Raw genomic sequence first — 22696 nt, 5'->3', positions numbered from 1 at the left:
TTAAGTTTATAAACATTTCGTGTATTACATTCGATTTGCAAAAAATACTTTTATAATTATTGCAATGTCTCTATTTATAATTATTTTAAAATAAACATCTCTATAATATGCATAAATAAGTATATATACAAGTATATTTTTTTTCGTGTAGTTGAAATTTTCTTTATATATATATATATTTTAGTGTATTGCCATTTATAGTTATTTATAATTTCGTGAATATTAGAGGAATTTTTTTTAATAACCTTTATTTTTGGATATATATAAAACAATTTATGCATATGATCGAATAATATTATATTTTTTTCTATATATGGCGTATACACATTTTGCGCATATATGTATACTCATTTTTTGAGTAGACCTTATTTTATATATATTTTCCTAATTATTGATATATATTATTTTACATCACTTTTTTATTCATTAAAAAATAATAGTGAATCTTAGAGCATGCATACATCGTTTATTTTTTTTTGTCTATTTTTTTGAGTTTTTCAGTATTTTATACTATATATATTTTTTTTCAAAATACGGTTAGAATAAATCTACTGCTTAAGATTTATTCAAAATACCAAAAATTATAGTAGTATGGCCTACTCATATATATATATTTATAGTTTATTTTATTTAAAGCATTTGATATTTTAATAAAAAATTTTTTATTATATTTTTTCACATTTTGATATATGTATATATAAAATTAGTTTAATTTAAAGTTGAAATCGTCTTATTTTATTTACTTTGTATATTAGTATGTACTAATTATGTAATATGCTTCTACTATAGAAGGAATTATGTTTATCCAATAATCTATATCATATATTATTGTGCCTATATATTTTTTAAATGTAGTATTCATATATATATGTATATTTACAGTTGCATTTTTACTTAAGAAAAATGTATAATTTTTTTATTTGAAAAGAGAGCTATCGCAAGCATTTTTTTTTCTAAACACATATACAATACTTACTATTAATATATATATTTTTCCTAACATCATATTTGAACTATTATATGAATATATTTTTTTTTTTATTTGTGTCAAGCATATATATATATATATATAGATGGAGGGATTTAATTGATACTCTTCTTATCGTAACTATTAGTTTTTAATGCAGTATATACATTTTATATTTTATCATTGTGCTTTAATCATATTAGAATTAACTTTAAAAAGACTCTTTATTTTCTTTTATTATATATTATGTTTTTAATATTTTCTTGTATATGCGTGTGTATGATTGTGTATATGTGCAAACTCTTATATTTTTAACATAAGAATACAAAAATCGAAAAAAATAATAATATTGTTATTATTATATTATAATACGAATTTATGATCATTCATGTAAGTTTTGTTCTTTATATTTACTATAGGCATTATCGAATGTGATTGATAATGCTTGTACATATATATTTACAACTATTTTATGTGCAAAAGTTAAACTATATATGAACTTGCTTTCAATTGGGACAGTATAGCTTTTTTCCCTTTTTTTGAACATTCGAAATTTTATTTTGTACATATAATTTTAGTTCTACATAAAAAAGAATACAGAAATATATTTCATACGTATATATATATATATTTTATTAGCATGCATATATATACACTTTTAAAAAAACTGATTATGTAATTTTATTACCTTTTATTTTTAATATTCATTGCACGTAAGATAATTGAAGTTATATATAATTTTTGTGTTGTTTATTATATGTTGTTCATAAAATTTATGTGTAATAAATATATTTTCTATATGGTCTAAAAAATATAAAGATAATGAACTAAATAAAACAAGAAGATTATATATTCCTAGAAAAGAGAAATAAAAATATGTAATACATAGAATTATGGATTATGTAATTAAAAAAGGAAACCACAAATTTTTAAGAACATATATTATAACTATATAGAAAATATATTTATGTATATATATATACATGTTCATATACATATGATCTGTGTGCTATGTATAACACTTATATAATGTAATAATTTGTCTACAGCCATAAATTAAGTTAATATACTGGTGTTTATACGATTATTTTTACTTTATTATTATTTTTTCTCTTTTTTTTCATATTTTTATTTTGTATTAATTTTTATTTTACTTTTTCTATATAGCGAGTTCAATTTTTCAGTTTAAAAAATACGAATTAACTTTCGAAATTATATATGTATATGCATATATGTTTGTGTGCATATTCACATTTATATATATTTATTTTCTGAAAAATAGCACTATTATATGCATATATATAATAGGAAAATAAGTAGACATTAAAAATAATGCATAAAATGACTGTAGCTAATAATTACCACGATCATAGTTTTTTTTACCTAAATAATAGAACGATGCTTGAAGAAGAGCTAACTTACTTTCAAAGCAATGGCCTGAGTCTCGAACCTACAGCAACTATAGACAATAAAAATTTAGGAGATTACAAAACGAGCACTGATACATTTAATTCTAACGAGAATAATAAAAATGATGTATTGATGAATGACACATTAAATGGGATAAATATAAAAAAAATTACTACTTCTTCTAGTGTGGTTAATAATAATAACATGGGCAACACATATCGGCAAAATGACACCAATATTATTGATAAGAAACCAAATAAGCGAAACAATGAGTTAGGAAAAAATGGCAAAGTTGTTATTAATAGCAATAATACCAAAGATAATATAAACAGCTTAAACGATATAAAGGAAAATAAAATAAATAATACAAATAATAATAACTTTTCTAATAATAAAAACGGTATAAACATAAATTCGAAAAATTCCAGTAAAAATAAGATTAGCAACTATGACAATATTAATGGAATGACTGACAAAAAGAAAAGAAATAATTCAGTAAATAGTGTAAAAAGAGAAACATTAAATGAAGGAATAGAATGTAACAATAAACGCCTTGATACTAATGGAAATTGTAATTATTATAATAATGCACATGAAAAAATCGCACAAATTTTTGATGATAATAATAATCTCCAATTTAGTCAAAAGTGTGCACGCGATGTGGCTAACGAACATAATTCCAATGTAGTCTTGCACAATAATGAAAAAGGTGATCATAAAAATATTAACAAAAGAAGAGAGGATAAAAATATGAATTTATTAAATAATTCGATTATTGAAAGTTCAAGCTGTAAGATGTATAACGAAGAAGATTTCAAAAGTTTTGACTCGTCTATAAATAATTTTAATTATGTACATAGTATAAATAATAAATTAGATTTAAAAGGTTTAAATAATATTATGAAATACTCAAATAACTTAGATAAAAATAAGCAACTATATGGATATAACGATAAGCACAAAGTTTGTTGTACAAAAGGAAATAATAATGAATGCATAAAAATGTCGGAAAATAATTTAATGCACAATTATCGTTATACGGATTACTACAAAAATGATAATATTATAGAAAACAGCCATCGAAATAATGAAACCAATGGTACCAATATTAACACGTGCTCAACTGGAAATAACATTTATAAAAATATCGAACAGAGTAATAATAATAATTCGCGTGGTTTCAACCATAATTGCCTGAATAGTTCAGATGATAATATATGCAACAATAAAAATTGCGAAAAAAATACTGATAACAATATCAATGAAAATAATAGTACCAATAATGATGGTATTGGTAATTGCGATAATAGAAAACGTATGGAAGAAAATGGTAAAAATGATCACGGATCTGAGGATAATGATGATAAAGGAGATAATAAAAATAAAAATAAGAATGCCAATAATTCAAAAAATAAAGGAAATAACAAAAGTAACAAGAACAAAAATGGAAATAAAAAAAATAAAAAAAATGGAAACCAAAATATGAAAAACAATCCAAATAACAATGGGGAAGATAAAACTGATCAAAAGAATGATACCCCAAATGGAAAATATTTGCATGGAAATACAAGCAATACTAATAATAAGACATTAAAACATAATATCGAAGCAAATAATATTTCTGTTATCCCTTCAAATAAATCTGCTATTGGAAATTCAGGATCCAAGAAAAGTGGAAATAATTTAATAAATTTAATTATTTCTGACAAATATTCTACTGATGTTCCTGCTTCTACTACCAGCAATAATCATGGAAATATATCAGATCATTGTAATGAAATTTTTGAGAAAAATAACTGCGCATGCATTGAACCCAATTCGATTTTATTCCAAGATAGAGATATAAAATATGGCGAAAAAAATGAGCGGATTATAATATGTGATAACGATAACAAAGTGACAAATGTTATAGACGAAAATAAAAGTAATGATATAGCAAATCTAAACAATACTGTTAATTTATTAAAAAACAATATATACAATGCTTTTAATGATACATTTAATGAGAAAACAACTGAATCTATTTATTTTTCGAAAAAGATTCCAAACAATGATGTGGATAGAATAATTGAAAATACAGGTAATTTAAAAAAAAAAAAAAAAAAAATACAAAATAATAATATAATAGATAGTAATAATAATATGAGCGCATTCTTATCTCATACACAAATTCTTATATTTGATGCAGAAATGGAAAAAAAAACAGGAATGAACCAAATTAACCAGAATATATTACAAAATAAATTCGGATTAAATGACGAAAGAGAAAACCATTCAATGACAAGTAGCACCTATACCAGTACCTCAATTAACGATGGTAATATAACACAATTACATAATGGCATGAAGCTGCCCCTAATTAAAACATATGATATAAATAAATATGTGGATAATAGTATTGCAAATAATTCTGGTTTAAATATAAACATGAGTAATAACACATTAAATACCACAAATCAGAGTATTGAAATGAATGAAAATGTCTCAACCCGATTTTCTCAAAATAATCCATTAAACCAGCATAAAGAAACTAATATAAATTATAATCGTTATAACAATGAAAAAAATGCAAAAGACAATTACAATTCTCTAAATTTAAGGAAAATTGGAAATAATAATATGTGTGTAGAAAGACCAGTAATATTAAACAATTCTCAAATGTTACAAGCATTTATGCAAGGAAGGCTATGCTTAAGTTGTGATTCACTGGATCATCCAATGCCTTTATGCCCTAATAATTCTTTTGTTTGCCCTAATTGTCATAATATTTCTCATCGAGGAAATGATTGCCCAATGAAATGCCGATTTTGTTTAAAATATCATATTGGTATATCAATTATGGATTGTTTAAAAAAGGCAAGAATACAAAATGAAAAAAAGTTATTAAATAAGGGGAAAAATGACATTAATAATAATGGTAATGAAAATAATAACAAAATGGGTAAGAATAATAAAAATAACAACGAAAAAGCGAATGTTGGACCAAGATTTGATATAACTACCCGCCCTGACAATTCTTATGGTAGAAGCGTATATGTGTCGAATTTAAGTGACGAGATAACAAATATACAGCTAAGAGATGCAATTAATAATCAACTAGATAATGGGTTTGTAGTTAATATCGATAGACAAAATGGATATGCATTTGTTGAGTTATCAAATTTAAATTCTACTTTCCAATTAGTACAAAGATCAATTAATATTAATTATAAAAAACTAAAAATTCAATTTAAAAAAACAGGGCAATTCTTAATACCAGATAATCTATCTTTTAATTCTAACAATGTATCACGACCTTTTAATTTAAACAATAATGAAAATACTCAAAATAAATTGAACAAAATATGTTCCAATTCTCATGCATCTAATAAAAATTCCTCTACTTCAACGAATAACGCATCTAATCTAGGTACTATACAAAATAACTTCATTTCAAATCACATTCACTTTGGTTTTAGCACTCAAATAAAGGATTCTAATATGAAAACAAATGCAAATATTGTAAATAATGTATCTCAACATGATACGAATAATATAACTGTAAATAATAGTTCCAACAACATTATAAATCCTGGGAATAATAACTGTCTTCTGCATATGGACACCATGGAAAAAGAAAATGGATGTTTTGCTAAATTTCATTATGAAACACAAAGAAAATCACAATTACAGCAATTTAATCAAACAAATAACTTGAAAAAATACAGGGAAAAAGATATCAATAATTTATGTAATAATATAAGTGACAACTATACTGGGAATATCATAGATCCACATTTCAGTTCTAAAATTCTTGAAAATCTAAAGAAAACTGACCAATTAAACGAAAGAAATGAAGAAGGAAATAATTTATTGTGTAACAATTCTAATAAAAATATAAAATTCGAAAAAATAGGGATTAACAATTACTGTAATAAAAATGGGAACATTGATAACTGCTCGAATTACCAAATAAAAGAATTATCAAATTATTATAATATGAACAAAAATAATGGAAAATCAGATAATTTGATAAAACAAAATAATCTCTATGATTTTATGTCTTTTGAAGACGAAAATATATTAAATGATTATTTAAAAAAGAAAAATATAAATCAGAATAATAGCATATTTCCTATGAATATAGCAAATATGGAAGAGAAAAATAATCATAATTTTAATGATAATATGTTTTTAAAATTTATAAATCATATTACAAATGATCAAAATAAATTAAATAATACTATAATAAATGAAAGAACCAAAACAACAAATTCTACTATTAATAATAACTTGGATACTTTGTTAAATTCCCATTTATTTAATAATAGATCGTTACTATTAAAGGAAAATAATAATTATAATAAAACTATAGAAGGTAAAAATGTTACAGATTTAAGTAGCAGCAATATATATTTGAAAAATGATAATAATTTAACAGAATATAATTCATCTACAGATAATAATAATATGTTTCAGAAATATATTCATGAAAATAATAAGTTAATGGATTCTTCAACAACTTTAGACATAAAATCAATTATTGATAATGCAATTGAAATAAATCATGGTACAATAGGGTCCGATGAAATGAATTTTACAAGTACTATCAATAGTAATAGTACTAGTAGTAACAATAGTGGATGTAGTTATAGAAACGGTATACATAAAGCTGATAATATAGAATATTTTGCTGATGAAAATTCTTATAATATGACCTATATGTGTTCTAATAATGACCATAATAGTTTGACAAAAAATAATAGACGTTTTATCTATATCAATAATAATAAAAATATAAAAAACTTTAAGGAAATCGAGCAGGATAAATTATTTAACCACACTAATTTTTTTTTTCATACTTTCGAAGATGACCAAAATTGCAATGACGAAAAGGGAATAAATCAATTTTTTTGGAAAGAATGCAATAATAGTAATAATAGCAATAGTAATTGTGACAGTGGCAATAATGATGGTGATATATTAAATCAGGGACAAACTGGATATAAAAATATATGTAACGATGTACTTTATAGAACTAATACCATATATGATATATATAAAAATTTTAATTCTATCAAGAATAACAGTCCTAGTATTGATAATTACAGCCAACGTACATGTGAAGAGAATTACAGCTTTAGTAACGGTGTGGAAAACTCATCATCAAATAATTTTGATAATGTTAATTATGATTTTAAAACGCAAAATAATGATATATTATTCAATAATATAAATAATGAAAAAACGGAAGACATGCATAAAATAACTAACGATACAATACATTATAAACAACAAGAACAAATTAATTTTACAGACATTGATATTAATAAATTTAAAAGTATTTTTAATAACCAAAAAGTGGAAATGTTAAATAATAATTCATATATGAAAAATATGAAATATAAAGAAATTGACGCAATTGAGAAAGATCTCGAAAGCCATATTAAAGTATTATGGAACCTAAGAAAAATAAAGCTAGGTGAAACCTGCAGTAATGCAAAATGATTAAACTATAAAAGGGTGCCATAAATTGATAATTTATTTTTTGAAATAGAGAATTTTTTATGGTAGTAAAAATATGTATTTTGTCGATGCAAAATGTGCATGACTTTTTTCTATTCCCTTTGATAATTGATATATATGCATATATTAGATATATGTAATGCTTCATGTTTTAAATGCCGGATATGTGTAAATGTATATACATGATTCACAAATATCGGGTATCATCTTTAAAATTTAGCTTATGTATTTTTCTTGATGCTTTGGATGCTTTTCAGTGTCAAACTTTTATGTAATTGTGTGTACAAATTTTATCAAACTCTAATAATAACATTATTACCCCATATGATATATGTTTGAATAGTTCTATTTCAAATATTCTAACTAAAAATGTCAGTAGTGATATACATACAGATGTACACACATGCTTATTTGTATTTTATAGGGGTGTAGCATATCCTCTGTGTAGTTATTTATGCAATCATTTATTATTATTTTATTACTATTACTATATTAGCTATGATTATACCCTTTATAATGTTTACGTTATTACGAATTTACATATTAGTGTTTGTGGTTGATAGACAAATGAACAAATTTTTGCTTAACCTTTTGTAAGCTATTTTATTATTTATTTTTTATACAATATGCGTATTTATGCATATAGTGTAAAAAAATATAAAAAGCTATTGGTAATTTAATTTGATACATTTTTTTAATATATAAAAACACAGTTCTAAGAAAATTTAAACCCTTAAATTTTAATAGATAGTTAATCGAAATATTTTCTATACAAATTTTGGATTTTTAATAAAATAATGTACTTAAATTTTAAGCATATATGAAAATAATTGATAAATGAAAACTATATGGATGTTTCCTCTGCTATTTCTTCATTTTTTATGGATAATTACAACATACCTCATAGATGCCATACCAGAGTGTTCTTAATATAACCATAGTATTATATATGTGTATGTATATATGATTGATTTATTTACTATAATTTACATTTTTATCTTTATGAAATTATTATTTATAAATTAAGAAAAAAATATATAAATATAAAATTCATAAGTTACTAAAAGTTTAATGCCCATTTCATTTCTACGCATATATGAACTTATACATTTGTATCCGTTGACGCATAAAAATGTATTTATTTTTAATGAATGGTTGCATTATATTTTCTTTTGCCACTAAAATAATATTTTATAAACCTAGTTTAGTACAATTTTTTATATCAAGCGTATTAATAATATCGAAATTTTTTGTATATTAGCGAATATATATACCTTATATATAAATGCTAAGCACATAAAGGTAATCGTACTAATTTACATAAATATATGATATGTGTCAGTATTTCTATAAATTCATATACTTATTAAGAATAATTAAATAAGAAAAAAATACATATCATTTACGTAGTACCAAAAGCTGGCGATATAAAACGTCTGTAGAAATTTGAAAAATATCTTACGTTTTTGCTTACGTAGTTTTAACATAAAATATGCAATAGATACATATCTGTATGTGGGTATATATGAAAATGTCACTTATACATATAGCTATGTCATATATTTATGAATATACATTCCTATATTTCTAGTCAATTTGATTTTATATTAATTAGTAGAAAGAAAATGTTATTATCATTTTCTTCTTGTGATTGTATTATGCTAAAATGAGACTTTTGGAAGTCGAAAGGTTAGTTTTAAATCTTACAAAAAGAAAAGATTTTTTTTTTAGCACATTTCGAAAAAGAACAAAAAATGAAAAATATGATGATTTGGAAACTAAACATTTGTATTGGTCGATTAATAATTTGAAAAAGGAATATTTAAACGAGGATAATGATAATTTTTTAAAAGATATAGAAAATTTTAAAATTGAAGAAGATATTTCTGATATTGTAGGAATAAAAAACAGTATACCTGAAAATAGCGAAATAAATGAACAAACTGAAAAATATTTACTTAAACAAGGCGGCAAAAATTCAATTGAAGAAGATCAATTAAAAGAAATTAATAAAATATTCAATCCATCATTAAAAATTTTGACATATAAAGAAAATGATTATTCAAAGAACCTAGACAATTTGATGTTACAAAAAGCGTTGCATAATAATATGAAGATTAATAAAGTTGAAGAAATAAATGAGCCATACAAAAATGGGTCTTCGTTTGCCGAGTCGAGGAATAACGATAATGTAAAAAATCCCAAATATGATAACAACTATATGAGCAAAAAATTGGGAAAATTAAAAAGGAGAGAAGATTGTGGAAATGATAACGAAATAAATGATGATTTTCACTTTAATAGATGTGATAATAATGTGTTGGGAAAAAATGAAAAAGCAGAGAACTCAGATATTTCCAAAGTTGAGGAAGAAAACTATAATTTTGAAATTGAAAATAATAAAAAAGATAATTATATTTTTGATTATGAAAGTTTAAAAGGGAAAAGTTTGTATCAAGATTTAACACATGATGAATATGAATATGTGAATAAGTTGTATCTTAAAAAATGTGATGTAGATAGAAAAATAAGGTGGTTCAAAATGAGCAATATACTTAATCCTGTTAAAGAGGCAAAATCAATCATAAATTCTTTAAAACTAAGTAAAGATGAAGAAAAAGAAGCAAAAAAACAACAAAAAGAAGGATATTTAAATGGAATAGGCCAAGAAAATGAATTTCTTTTTAAAGAAAATATTAAACCATATTATGAAGATGATGGGATGTTTGGCCATAAAATTCAAAAAATATGCGAACAAAATAAGTATGATGAAATTGTCTCACGAATACGTATGAAAATAAGAAAAGAAAAATTAGAAAATTCAAAAATTATTAAAGAAAAAATACCAAACGTAGCTCGTCATATATTAGACCCAATAAAATATCATGTTAACAGACGAAAAATCAGAGTAGAAAAACTTTTACATACTCATTTAGAACAATTATTAAATTGTAATAATTCATATTTTAAATTTTATTTGTTAAAAGGGTTACACATTTCTATACATCATCTTGAAATGAAATCAAATAGATCCCTTTGTAAAATCGTTTATTCATTATTAAACAAAGATGTTACTCATGAAATGATACAAGAAAAATTAGATAAAGTTGCTTTTATTTTAAGAAAATTATTAGCTCGGAAGCTTCAACTAGGTTATACACCTCCTCTTAAGTTTGTTCCTTTAAAGGATCAACAAGAAAAAAATATTAAAAATATACAATATTATAAATTATATGCAAAATATAACTATCCTCAGTATATAACAAATAATATGGAAATGAATAAAAAAATGATCGACTTTTATAACCAAGATATATCAGGTTTTTAAACTCATATACGCACATATTCGTATGTATAAATATGGATGATGCGCAGTATTTTCGTTATCACCATTATTATTATTATCACTTTTTTTGCATTTTTTTGTGTTTATTTGAAGAATGGTATTCCTGGGATAAAGCAAGTATGATTATATTTGATCATACTGTGCCTCCCAATTTATTTACCTTTTTATATTATCCAATTTTGTTTCATGTTGGCGTTCATTCGACATTTATTTTATTACAATATCATTCGCTATTTTATAGTTTATATTTTTGTTATATAATTATATGTATACATAATATTTTTTATTTACTTTTTTTGTCTGTAACGTGAAAATATTATTTTTAATTGAAGAAGTCAATATCTATTCAAAATTTAAGAAGCAAACTTTTACTCATAATACATCCTTAAGGATTATTTTTTTTTTTTAAGACAAAAGAGATGTTTTGCGTATTTTTGTAATTTTATATTTCTCATAAAATTCCCCTTTATAAACTTATTTTAGCATACTTGCAAAAAATAAATAAAAAATAATAATAAAATAAATGATACACATTTGCACAATATCCATTTTTTAAAATATGATATATATATATATTTTTATGAATTTTTTGAAATGGCTACTTACTATATATGGTAAAATTCACAAAACATGGGGGAGAAATGTCACACTATTGCATACATAAATATTTATTATCATTTAGCAAAAAATTTTATTATTGAAAAAAGAACAATAACCATTTAAGCACTGAAAATACGATTATTCGTTATATATGAATTTGCATATATTTTTTTATCCGTAAAATGTATGCATTTTTTTTGTATTCGTATTCTTTATATGGCCAATTAATTCCATCAATCTACTTAATGATTATTTATATTGACAAAACATAATTATTTATCATTTTATTATATATATATATATTTATTTATATTATTATTTTTTAATATTTTTCATTATTTTATATATGTTTATGAAATTGTTAAATGCTAATATTTGCATATGCTTTGATTATGTGAACTTAAATAAAGTAACAAAAAACAAAAAATCTTCAATATGCTAACTTTTAAGTTGATGCATATAATGCAGACGCAAATCTGCATGTGTATTACTAAATACATGCATAAATAGATATATACATATCCATTTTTATATTATATATTATTCTCGTTATATATTTATGCTTAACCATAAATATATATTTTTACCATTTACCCATCACTTTTTTTCGCCACAAATCCTCATGAACACACTAAAAAATATACTTTAATAAAATAAAAATATATTGAACGCAGAGAAAAGAACGAAGAGTTGGATAAAACTTGTTCAAAGGATAAAGAAACGTATAAAAATGGAAAAGGGAAAACTTGTGGGCATTTTAGAGAGGGAGTTAAAAGAATATGGAGGTAATGAAAATGAAGAAGAAGAAAATAAAAACAGTGACACTTTTTTTTGTTTTTCCATGCATTTCCTAATTGTTATATGTGTTATTTTTATGTGTGCATATATATATACATATACAATGGCTTATTTTTCGCTGTTTAATTTAGATAAGGATATATTGATGTTATTCCATCAATTTTATCAGTCTATAGAGGAAAGTGATTATGAAAATGCGCAAGATTCTTTTAATGAGATGGTTCGCCAGATGAAGTATGTGAAAAAAATAAATGGAATAAAATATAATATAAATTAAAAAAAGGAAATCAAATATATCGTTAAATTTACATCATTTTCTTCAACATTGCCTGTTTAATTTATGTCTATTTTTGTTCATCTAATGATAAATATATTGCATATCGTAGAACATTTATTTTAATTTCATGTAATATATATATTTCCATATTTTCCTGCTATTTTTATCTGATAGAAAAATTTATGTGGTTTATGACAAAAGAAATAAAAATGATTTAATTGAAAAAATAAAGAACTACTTTAAAGATGAAACTACAGAGGTGAACATAGTAGATATATCACAAGAAAAACTTGAAGTGCAATTAAATAAAACAATAGAAGAGTATGATAACTTTAGTAAAAATTTGGATGATATTAAAAACGGGAAACTAAAAGAAAATGTTGAAAAAAATGAATTTCCATGTTTTAAAACTCCCAGTTCATTTTTAAACACAAATTTATTTGACGATATAAATTTAGACGATTTAGAAAAATGCGAATTTAGTTTTGATATATTAGATTTATATGATAAATCATACATTGAAAGTGTAGATGAAATGCCAGATACTGTTATAAATGATGAAGATTTTTATGAAACTTTTGAATATTTTATAAATTTATTATGCTTATTATATTTTTTAAAAAATATATATTTTGATTTAAGCTATAGATCAAATGAAAATTCGTATTCGTTTCTTTTTAAAGGGTTTGAAGAAAGAAAAAACAAAATAATAAGTTATTTTTTTATATTTAAAAGGTTAAAAATGTATAAATTAATGGATAATGAAGTTATAAAAATTTTTTGTAATTTTTTCCAATATACATATATTAATGATTATCTAATTAGAAACATATTCGACAATTCTACAAGTATGTTTATATTTACAGCAGTTAACAATTTTAATAATAAATATGAACAGGATAATATTTCTTTGTCTCCAAATAAAACCAATGTTAATGCTCAATTTGGTAATAATGATAAAGTGGGTAATAATATTAGTATTAATCAATTATTTTTTGGAAATAATAATATACGATATGATATTGAAAAAAGAGAAAGACAAACTAATGGTGGGTATAATGATAATAATATGGGAGAAAAAGATTTATTAAAAAAAAACGAAAATGATAATCAAGAAGATTATTTAAATAAAAAATTAAATAACTTTTTTATATCAAATCAAACCCCTAATAATAAATCTGATAAAAACTCTTTTGTGGAAATAATATACAATGATGAAGCAATTGATAATATGTATTCTGATAAAATAATTAATTCGTTATTTTATTTTTTTAATAATCCATACTTAATATTTACATTTCAGAAAAATGTTTTATATTATATTGAAAAAAAAAATAAAGATAATGAATTTTTTTCTTCCCATAAAAATTCACAGTCATTAATTAGATATTTAAACCATTGTGTAATAACTATATCTGAAATACTTCACATTTTTATAACATCGGGTTTGTTTTTTAATAATAATATTATGCAACAAAAAACAAATAAATATTTAAATTTTTATAAATTGCTTAATTTTAACAATATGAATTTTGATTATGATATAATCAATGAAAATAAAAGCAAAAATATCCAAGATCGAGCAAATGACAGTAATATTAGTAATACTAAGAAAAATACAAATTTGGTAAATAAACATAAGACTGTAAGTAAAAGCCATGGCAAAGGAGGAGAAGAAACTAAAAAAAACTCCAAGCATTATCATAATCATCATGAAAGAAGAAAAAGAGCTATATCAGATGATACAATTGTGTCAGATATTGATAATAAATATCACTACAGTGATAATAACAAATTATTTTTTGGTAAAAGTAATAAAATAATTAATTTAGACAAGTCAAAATATAATTATGCGAATACTACAGAAAACAAAAAGGATATTGATGATATTAATATGCAAGATTTTAATATCACAAAATATTTGAATAAGTACAAAACAGTGCTTCGTAAACTTTGTGAAAATGATTTTAATAAAAATGATACTACTAGTAATGATGATGAAGAACAAATCAATACGGAAGATTATTATGACGAAAAGCGTAGCGATAAAAACTTAAAAAATATAAATAATAAACATGACAATGCTTATTTACGAAACAATTATAACAGAAATTCAATGTCATATAACACAGACACGTATGATAGTGATGTGGAAAGAGAATCGGGTAGTCATTCTAGTGGATCTAAAGAGGAATATTATAATTCCAAGCATCAAAACGAAGATAATAAACCTCGGGGTTATAATAATAATAATAGCGATTCTAATAGTATGAGAGATAACAATAGTCGATACGAAAGTGATGATAGTGAGGGCTCTTATCAAAATACACTTTATCGAGGGAAAGATAAAAATTCTAAAAAGGAAAAAAAAAATTCCAAAAAATCAAACATAGATAATAATAGTACTACTATTGTACACATTACCAATAGTATGTATAAAACTGATGATATTAGCAATAAGAAAATTTTTAATGAAATTTTGAATAAGTCAAAAAAAAAAAAAAAATTTTATGAAATAATAAGAAATATCAATAAGTTAAAAAATGCATTTGATGTAAGTAATATCCAAAAAAATAAAAATATAGATTTAAATTATGTTGAGAATATAGACACGATATCGTATTTTATAAGTATATTTAATTCTGATAATATATTTCAATTTGATTATTATTTTTTAAAGTTCATAGCAGAAATAACAACTAGCTATAATAATTATATTAAAAAACATATTGTTGATGATAATAGTGTAAAAATTTATGGGAATGATATTGATAAATTGGCAAATGAAATTAAGCAATACTTAAATGAAGTAACAAAATTAATATATGTATATACATGGTGTATATTATATATATTTGGCCATTCTTATTCTTATGTCAAATATGCAAAATATTTTTATCAAAAAAAATCGTTCTTTATTTTGGAAAATAAAAAACAATGTATATTCAATAATTTTAATTATTGCATACAAGAAAATGAATATAAAAATGGGTCAGGGGAAGGATATACACAAGAAACTGATCAACAAAGTGATGCATTTTATCTTCAAGAAGCCGAAGATGATGTGCATTTAAAGAATTTTTTTAACCCATTAAATGTTGTGGAAAATTTAAAATACAATTATGAAATTCGAAGAAATTTAAACGAATTTAATAATTTCAATTTTCACAATTTTATTAATATATATAAAAATTCTTATTTTCAAAACATTGTTGATAAACTTCAATTAAATATAAAGTTTATAGAAAATATTCTATTTACTATTGATAATGTGCTTGATAATAAAGTAAGCAAAAGCAAAAAAAAAAAAAAATATATAAATTATTTGTGTGTAAAGAATCAAAAATTAGATGATATATATAATTCTATTGAAAATCTTAAAAAAAATATTAATAAATATAAAAAAACATTTCATTATTGCTTAAATTTTAATAATATCAAAAATGCTATTATATTATCCTTAGAAGAGATGAATATGACTTCAGATAAGTTAGAATTAAACAAACTTTTAAATGAACAGCTTAACAAAATTGAAAATCGAGGGCAGTTAAAAAGAAGGAAGAAAAAAATTAACGTCAAACTAATTGATAATAATTTTGTTCTTGATACACATTCGAAAAAAAAAAGGAAAAAAATGCACAGACACAAATTAAGTGATTATTCAAGTTATGCTGATAAAACGATGGAATATGATATTAGTAGTAGTTATAGCGAAGACAACAGCAATAATAGCGTTGAGAAAAATAAAATGATACAATATACTTTTGGTGCAAAAACAAAAAAAGAAAGAAGAAAAAAAGAGAGCAATAGAAGCTATAGCAAACATAATGATACTTCCAGTTTGCTGCAAAATGAGCATAGTCGAAAAAATTTAGACAACAAAAATTCTTTTGAAATGCATAATCACGAAAGTAGTGGTAGTAATTATAAAAACTCAAAAAAAGGAAAAATAAATCATGATAGTAAAGAATTTAATAAGAATAGGAAAGGAAAACATGATTATTTAGGAGAGATTGAAGATATTAATAAAATGTATGAAAGCAGCGGTGGTTCGAATAAATATGATGGCAATAGTGACACGTTAAGTATTGACAATAGCTTGTCTAGTAATATAAGCAGTGGTGATAGTAATAACAGAAATTATCATAATAAGCAAACTAACAAAAAAAAAACATTAAATGGCAGATATAATAATAACATATATAACGGTAATGTAAATGATAAAAATAATATAAATAATATCGAGGAGAAGGAAAATAATATCATTTTAAATAGCGAATATAATACAGAAAGATTAATTTTTTTCTTTAACTTATTTAATGGAAATGAATTATTTTATTATTTGTCATTATATTATTTAATTAAGGATGAAAATATTATGGAGATTTTACATTTGTTGCCTTTAAAATATTTACTTGATTTATTAATATTATATGATTTAACAGATTATATAAAGTTTAAAGTAATAGCTCGAGTTTTTCGAATTATATATGAATTTCAAGATTTTTCTCCAATATTAAGTGAAAGCATATTTTTCAATAAAAATTATTTTTTTTTGAATAATGCCGATTTTACAAATTACGAATTTTTGTGCAAATTTTTAACCATTAATAATTTAGACATATATAAAATAGAAAAAAAAACAATAGATGAAAGTAATTATAAAGCTATCTCAACAAATAATATAAAATCGAACGACCCTATTGACAATGGTGTATTCATAGAAAATGAAAATGAAATTGATATAACCGCAGATGAAAATATTAATGACGCATATAAAAATGAGAAAAGACCTTTAAAGGAAGTTTTTTTAAATCTCATAAAAAATATGTTCTCTTTATGCAATTTTTTTACTAATATAAAAAGTTATCCTATTGTGTTAAAAAATTTATTAAATAAGATATTAATAAGCATCATTGGAAAATATAGTTATATAAATAATGATAGAAATAATAAAGATTATAATAGTATAACTTATTATATTCTTCGATTTATTTTTAAAAATTTTAAAAACATCACACTTGGCTATAGTAACTCTTCATATTTTAATTATACAATTACAGACCCTACAGAATTATATAATATAAGTATGCATAATTTTATTTTATACCATATATATGAATTAGCTATAAAAACAAAAGTGCTGTCTATAAAAAGCTCATGTTTTAAAATATTGAAATACTTATTAACAGAATATTATTATTATCCGGATTTGCTTAATGAAAAGTCTCATGAATTAATTAATTCAGAAATCAAGATTAACAATTTCTATATAAAAAATGTTATATTAGATTTTGTGTCTTTTAATATAATGGTATGTCATCTTCAAAAAGAGCTTACTTCAAATAATAGCGTTTTAAATAACTTAGATTTGTTTAATTATTCGATTAAATCTATAGCAAATTATTTAATCGAATATAATGATAAATCATTTTATGTTTTAATGGATAAAAATGTACTTAAAACATTTTTAATCAAATTAACCTTCATGATGCCATTTATATATAAACTAAAAATACCAGCTTGCGTAATTAGACTATATATTCGCGTCATTAAATCGCTAGACAAAGATATACTTGATAATATACATAACAGTAACAAAATTAATCTTATATATGATAGTTTGTTTTATATTATTGTAAGTCGTTTTATTTATTTCTTTTTAAACATTAATATCGAATTGGACGAAGAGGCAACCAATATTTTATCATCCAATCAAAAAAATCAATTTTCTCGAAATTCTTTTGACAATACAAGTTATATTAAAATAAATACAGTGGAAAATGAAGAAAGCGAAAACTATAATGAAGAAGAAAGGGGTAACTTCAGAGATAAATATAATAAAAATACGCAAAGTGTTAAGCAAACTTATGACTATTTAACTGTGGATCATAATTATAACAATTATAGTCAAAATGAAGAGTTAGATCGCATTATTGAAGATATTAAATCTTCCAACAAGCATGAGGTAAGTGAGGAAGCTGTTAATAGTGATGAAAAAGTTATGAACAGAGATGAAGAAGATAATAATAGTGATGAAAAAGTTATGAACAGAGATGAAGAAGATAATAATAGTGATGAAAAAGTTATGAACAGAGATGAAGAAGATAATAATAGTGATGAAAAAGTTATGAACAGAGATGAAGAAGATAATAATAGTGATGAAAAAGTTATGAACAGAGATGAAGAAAATAATAATAGTGATGAAAAAGTTATGAACAGAGATGAAGAAGATAATAATAGTGATGAAAAAGTTATGAATGTAGGTGATGGGGAGGCAAATGGTGAAAACGAAATGAAGAACGATACTTTAATAGATGATATGAACGGAAGACACAGCGACGATACAAGTAAGAGGGATATACGAACTGAAAGCAAAGGTGACAGCGACAATGAAAATAAAAGGAACAGCTTGAGCGATGATACAAGTTATAGTGATAATGAAAATAAAAGTGGCAGCTTGAGTAGCGACAAAAGTTATAGTGATAATGAAAGTAAAAGTGACAGTGATGGAAGTCGTAGTGAATATGATAGAAGTAGTGATGAGAGCCCTTTGCAAATGGACAACGGGGTTAACGCTAATGTAAATACAAATAATGTGAACAAAATTTCTGATGTGCTATTTTTAAGAAAAGTGATAAATGAAAACAATAACTTGAATTTAGATAATAATTATTTTATAAACTATTCATTGCATATTCTACATAAAGAAAATTATTCGATTTATGTATTTTTTTCTACGTTCTTTAAAAATGCATTGAAAGAATATTGTGAAATATCAAAAAAACATAAAATATAACCAAACGACAGTTTGCACCTATTTGCTATACCACACAAAAAAATTGGAATTATAAAATAAATGCAAGCTTATATAATACACCCTAAGTGGGTACGCTTATAGCACATACAAATCGTAATAACTTTTAGCACACCTTGGAATATTGGCCTCTATGAAAATATGCATTTTTAGCCAATGTGAAAATAAAAATATTATATGTTAATTTGCCACTTGGTAATATTTATATTTATATTTTCTTTTCTTTTGTGTTTATTTTATTATTACTATGAATGTATATATACTAAATGTTTTTAATTATATTATTAATTATATTTAACAGCATTTTATTGTTCGTGGTATTTCCCCCTTTTTTCTCTCAATTATTTTACCGATTTGTATTAGCTATTGATAATTTTTAAGACAACTAAAAATATATATATTTCTTATTTGGTAAATTGTAACAACTTATATATACATATAATTATTATATTATATATAAATTCCATATTTATCATGCCATAGATAAAAATACTTATATACGCACTTTTAATTAATTTCATGTATTTTCTTTATGTATTTTTTATTTTATTTATTTATTTTTTTTTTTTTAATTTAATAATGTAAAAACTTATAATATTTGAAAATAGTTTTCGTATTTTTTGGAAAAATTTCAAAAATATAATATTATTCTAATTTCATTGAAATATTGAAATAGCTTTTTACAATTATGATAAAATGTGGCTTTTAAATGACAAAAACATACATTAAAAATGTATGAAAATAGTGTAAAAAAATTGAAGATATAATATATTAAATATATATGTTACCTTTGCATATGCATTGTTAGGGATAGTATTCCAATTGGTTTACGCTGATGGATGCTGTTCGAAAAAGTTGTATAAGCTTATATTTATTTGCAGGGTTCTTTTAATAATTTTATAAACTATTTCTTATGGCTTCATATTAAACATATGATAAATCAATTATTATTACCCTTACCGCTATTGATGCATTTGAATAAATAATGCATATATTATTTATATATGCGCAGTTACTTTCCATAAGCAATACTGTGGTCATTTTTTTTAAATATATATTTTTGTGCTTAACACTTAAAACAATAGTTATATAATTCCTACCTTTATTAATATATTTTTAAAATACTTTGAATTTATAATGTTTAATGATGAGCAATATGCAAGCAGCTACTATCCTACCAAGTTGGGGATAGATAGACCCGCAGTTGACTTTAATGCATCAAGTACATAACAAATAGTAGTAAAAAATGCATGATTTGCTTAGAAACTGGATACTGGCTCGCTTTTCTGCATATATTACGTACATATATATACATACATACATACATACATACATACATACATACATACATACATACATACATACATACATGTGTATACTTATTTTATCGTTACAGTTTGCAACTTTCTAAAGAGCGACATATACAAAAGAAAATTCGAAAGAAGGCTATACGTGAATCATCCAATATATTTACGAAGAATAAGGCCATTATTTTGCTACAGTAATATGATAGATAGATATGATGGCGTATTATCACATTTATCATTTTCATGCTTAAATAAAAGTAAAGGAGCAATAGCAAGCTTAAAATGGTTTAATGATGGAAAAAGGTTATTAACAGGCACACAGTTAAGTGAATTAGCTATATGGAATGGAGTATACTTTAATTTTGAGGATATGAAAAGAATACCAATTGGGGGAGGTGCCGTTTCCTGCTTAGAATGGTCTAAAAACGATAATGTGTTTGCAGGAAATTCTTTAGGGCAAATAGTTATATTATCTTCTGCATTAAATTTATTGGATAACTATGCTTTTGAAGGTTTAACAAAATGCGTGCTAGATATAAGCTTATCATGTTGTAATACTAAATTAGCTGGGTGTTCAGATACATGCAATCCTATAATTTGGGACATAAAAACTCGAAAAGTTATAAAATCTTTAAAATGTAAAAATATCGATACTAACAATACTAGTTGTTTATCATGGAATCCAATAAATGATATTGTAGCTAGTGGAAATAGAACCCAAACAATTTCTTTATGGGATATAAGAGTTACTAAACCTATTATTTCTATAAATGCTCATAAAGCAAATGTTAATAAAGTAAAATGGAATTATAACGGAATTTATTTATTAAGTTGTAGTAAAGATAGTTTAATTAAATTGTGGGATATTAGAAATTTTAAATTATTACATTCTTATAAAAATGACAACATTATTAATACTGCATCTACTACTACTACTTCTAGATTTACGGCAAATTATGAACCTACATATATTACATGGAACCCAATACAAAATCATATTTTTGCTAGCTCAGATAATAAAGGAAATATAAAATTTTATAATACTAATGACAATAAATGTACACAAACAATATCATTTGCGCATGGCATAGATAAGCCATCCTCTATTACATTATTGGATTGGAACCCGTTTGGACATTTACTTACATCTTTTGGAGATGATAAATTATTAAAATTTTGGTCTGCATCTAGTTGTGATTCTATTATTTCAAAAGAAATAGATGCAAAACAGTTAACCAGTATATATAATGGTGGAACTTTTCCGAATTCTCGATACGTTAATGATGAAAACATGCTAGATGTCAGCAGTAATCAATCGATTAAAGATTCAGATGAAGAAAGTTACAGGAAAAATACTTTAAATGATAATTTTTACAAAAAAATTAGTAAAAAAAGGCGTAAGAGAAGGCATAAACATGGATCTAAGTTAAATTTAAAAAAGACTGAATGAGATTTCTCAGTGGATAATTAATTTTTATGTTAAAATATTGTAAAACTTATACAAGATGTTTATTCTTTGTACATCCTTTCCTATACACACATTCTTCTTATCATCGAAAATTTATGCATGTTTGTATGCACTATTAATTCGTTGTTTTGTGTACTTTCTACTCAATTTTTTTGTTTTTTTTGGCACTCATAAAATATTTAAGGGATTGCTAGCAAAAGT

General features: G+C 23.1%; 4 protein-coding genes across 4 annotated transcripts; all 4 read left to right on the top strand.

Annotated features, from left to right (window-relative positions):
- Positions 1–2299: 2299 nt before the first annotated feature.
- PBANKA_1454800 (RNA-binding protein, putative) lies at positions 2300–7864 on the top strand (the record flags this gene model as incomplete). Its single annotated transcript, XM_034567926.1, has 1 exon — positions 2300–7864. One exon carries the CDS (start codon positions 2300–2302, stop codon positions 7862–7864), a length of 5565 nt encoding a protein of 1854 aa, XP_034424375.1.
- A 1684-nt stretch (positions 7865–9548) lies between these two features.
- PBANKA_1454700 (ribosome-binding factor A, putative) lies at positions 9549–11210 on the top strand (the record flags this gene model as incomplete). Its single annotated transcript, XM_034567925.1, has 1 exon — positions 9549–11210. The coding sequence occupies one exon, from the start codon at positions 9549–9551 to the stop codon at positions 11208–11210; it is 1662 nt and encodes a 553-aa protein (XP_034424374.1).
- A 1348-nt stretch (positions 11211–12558) lies between these two features.
- Positions 12559–19702, top strand: PBANKA_1454600 (conserved Plasmodium protein, unknown function; the record flags this gene model as incomplete). The annotated part of the gene is made up of 3 exons (XM_034567924.1): positions 12559–12613; positions 12758–12860; positions 13078–19702. The coding sequence occupies 3 exons, from the start codon at positions 12559–12561 to the stop codon at positions 19700–19702; spliced, it is 6783 nt and encodes a 2260-aa protein (XP_034424373.1).
- Positions 19703–20857: 1155 nt separating this feature from the next.
- PBANKA_1454500 (polyadenylation factor subunit 2, putative) lies at positions 20858–22477 on the top strand (the record flags this gene model as incomplete). Its single annotated transcript, XM_034567923.1, has 2 exons — positions 20858–20942; positions 21117–22477. The coding sequence occupies 2 exons, from the start codon at positions 20858–20860 to the stop codon at positions 22475–22477; spliced, it is 1446 nt and encodes a 481-aa protein (XP_034424372.1).
- Positions 22478–22696: the final 219 nt, after the last annotated feature.

The sequence above is a fragment of the Plasmodium berghei genome (genome assembly GCF_900002375.2).
Source record: "Plasmodium berghei ANKA genome assembly, chromosome: 14".
Lineage (NCBI taxonomy): Eukaryota > Apicomplexa > Aconoidasida > Haemosporida > Plasmodiidae > Plasmodium > Plasmodium berghei.
Note: the sequence above shows the minus strand (reverse complement) of the source record. Positions and strands in the feature narration are given on the sequence as shown.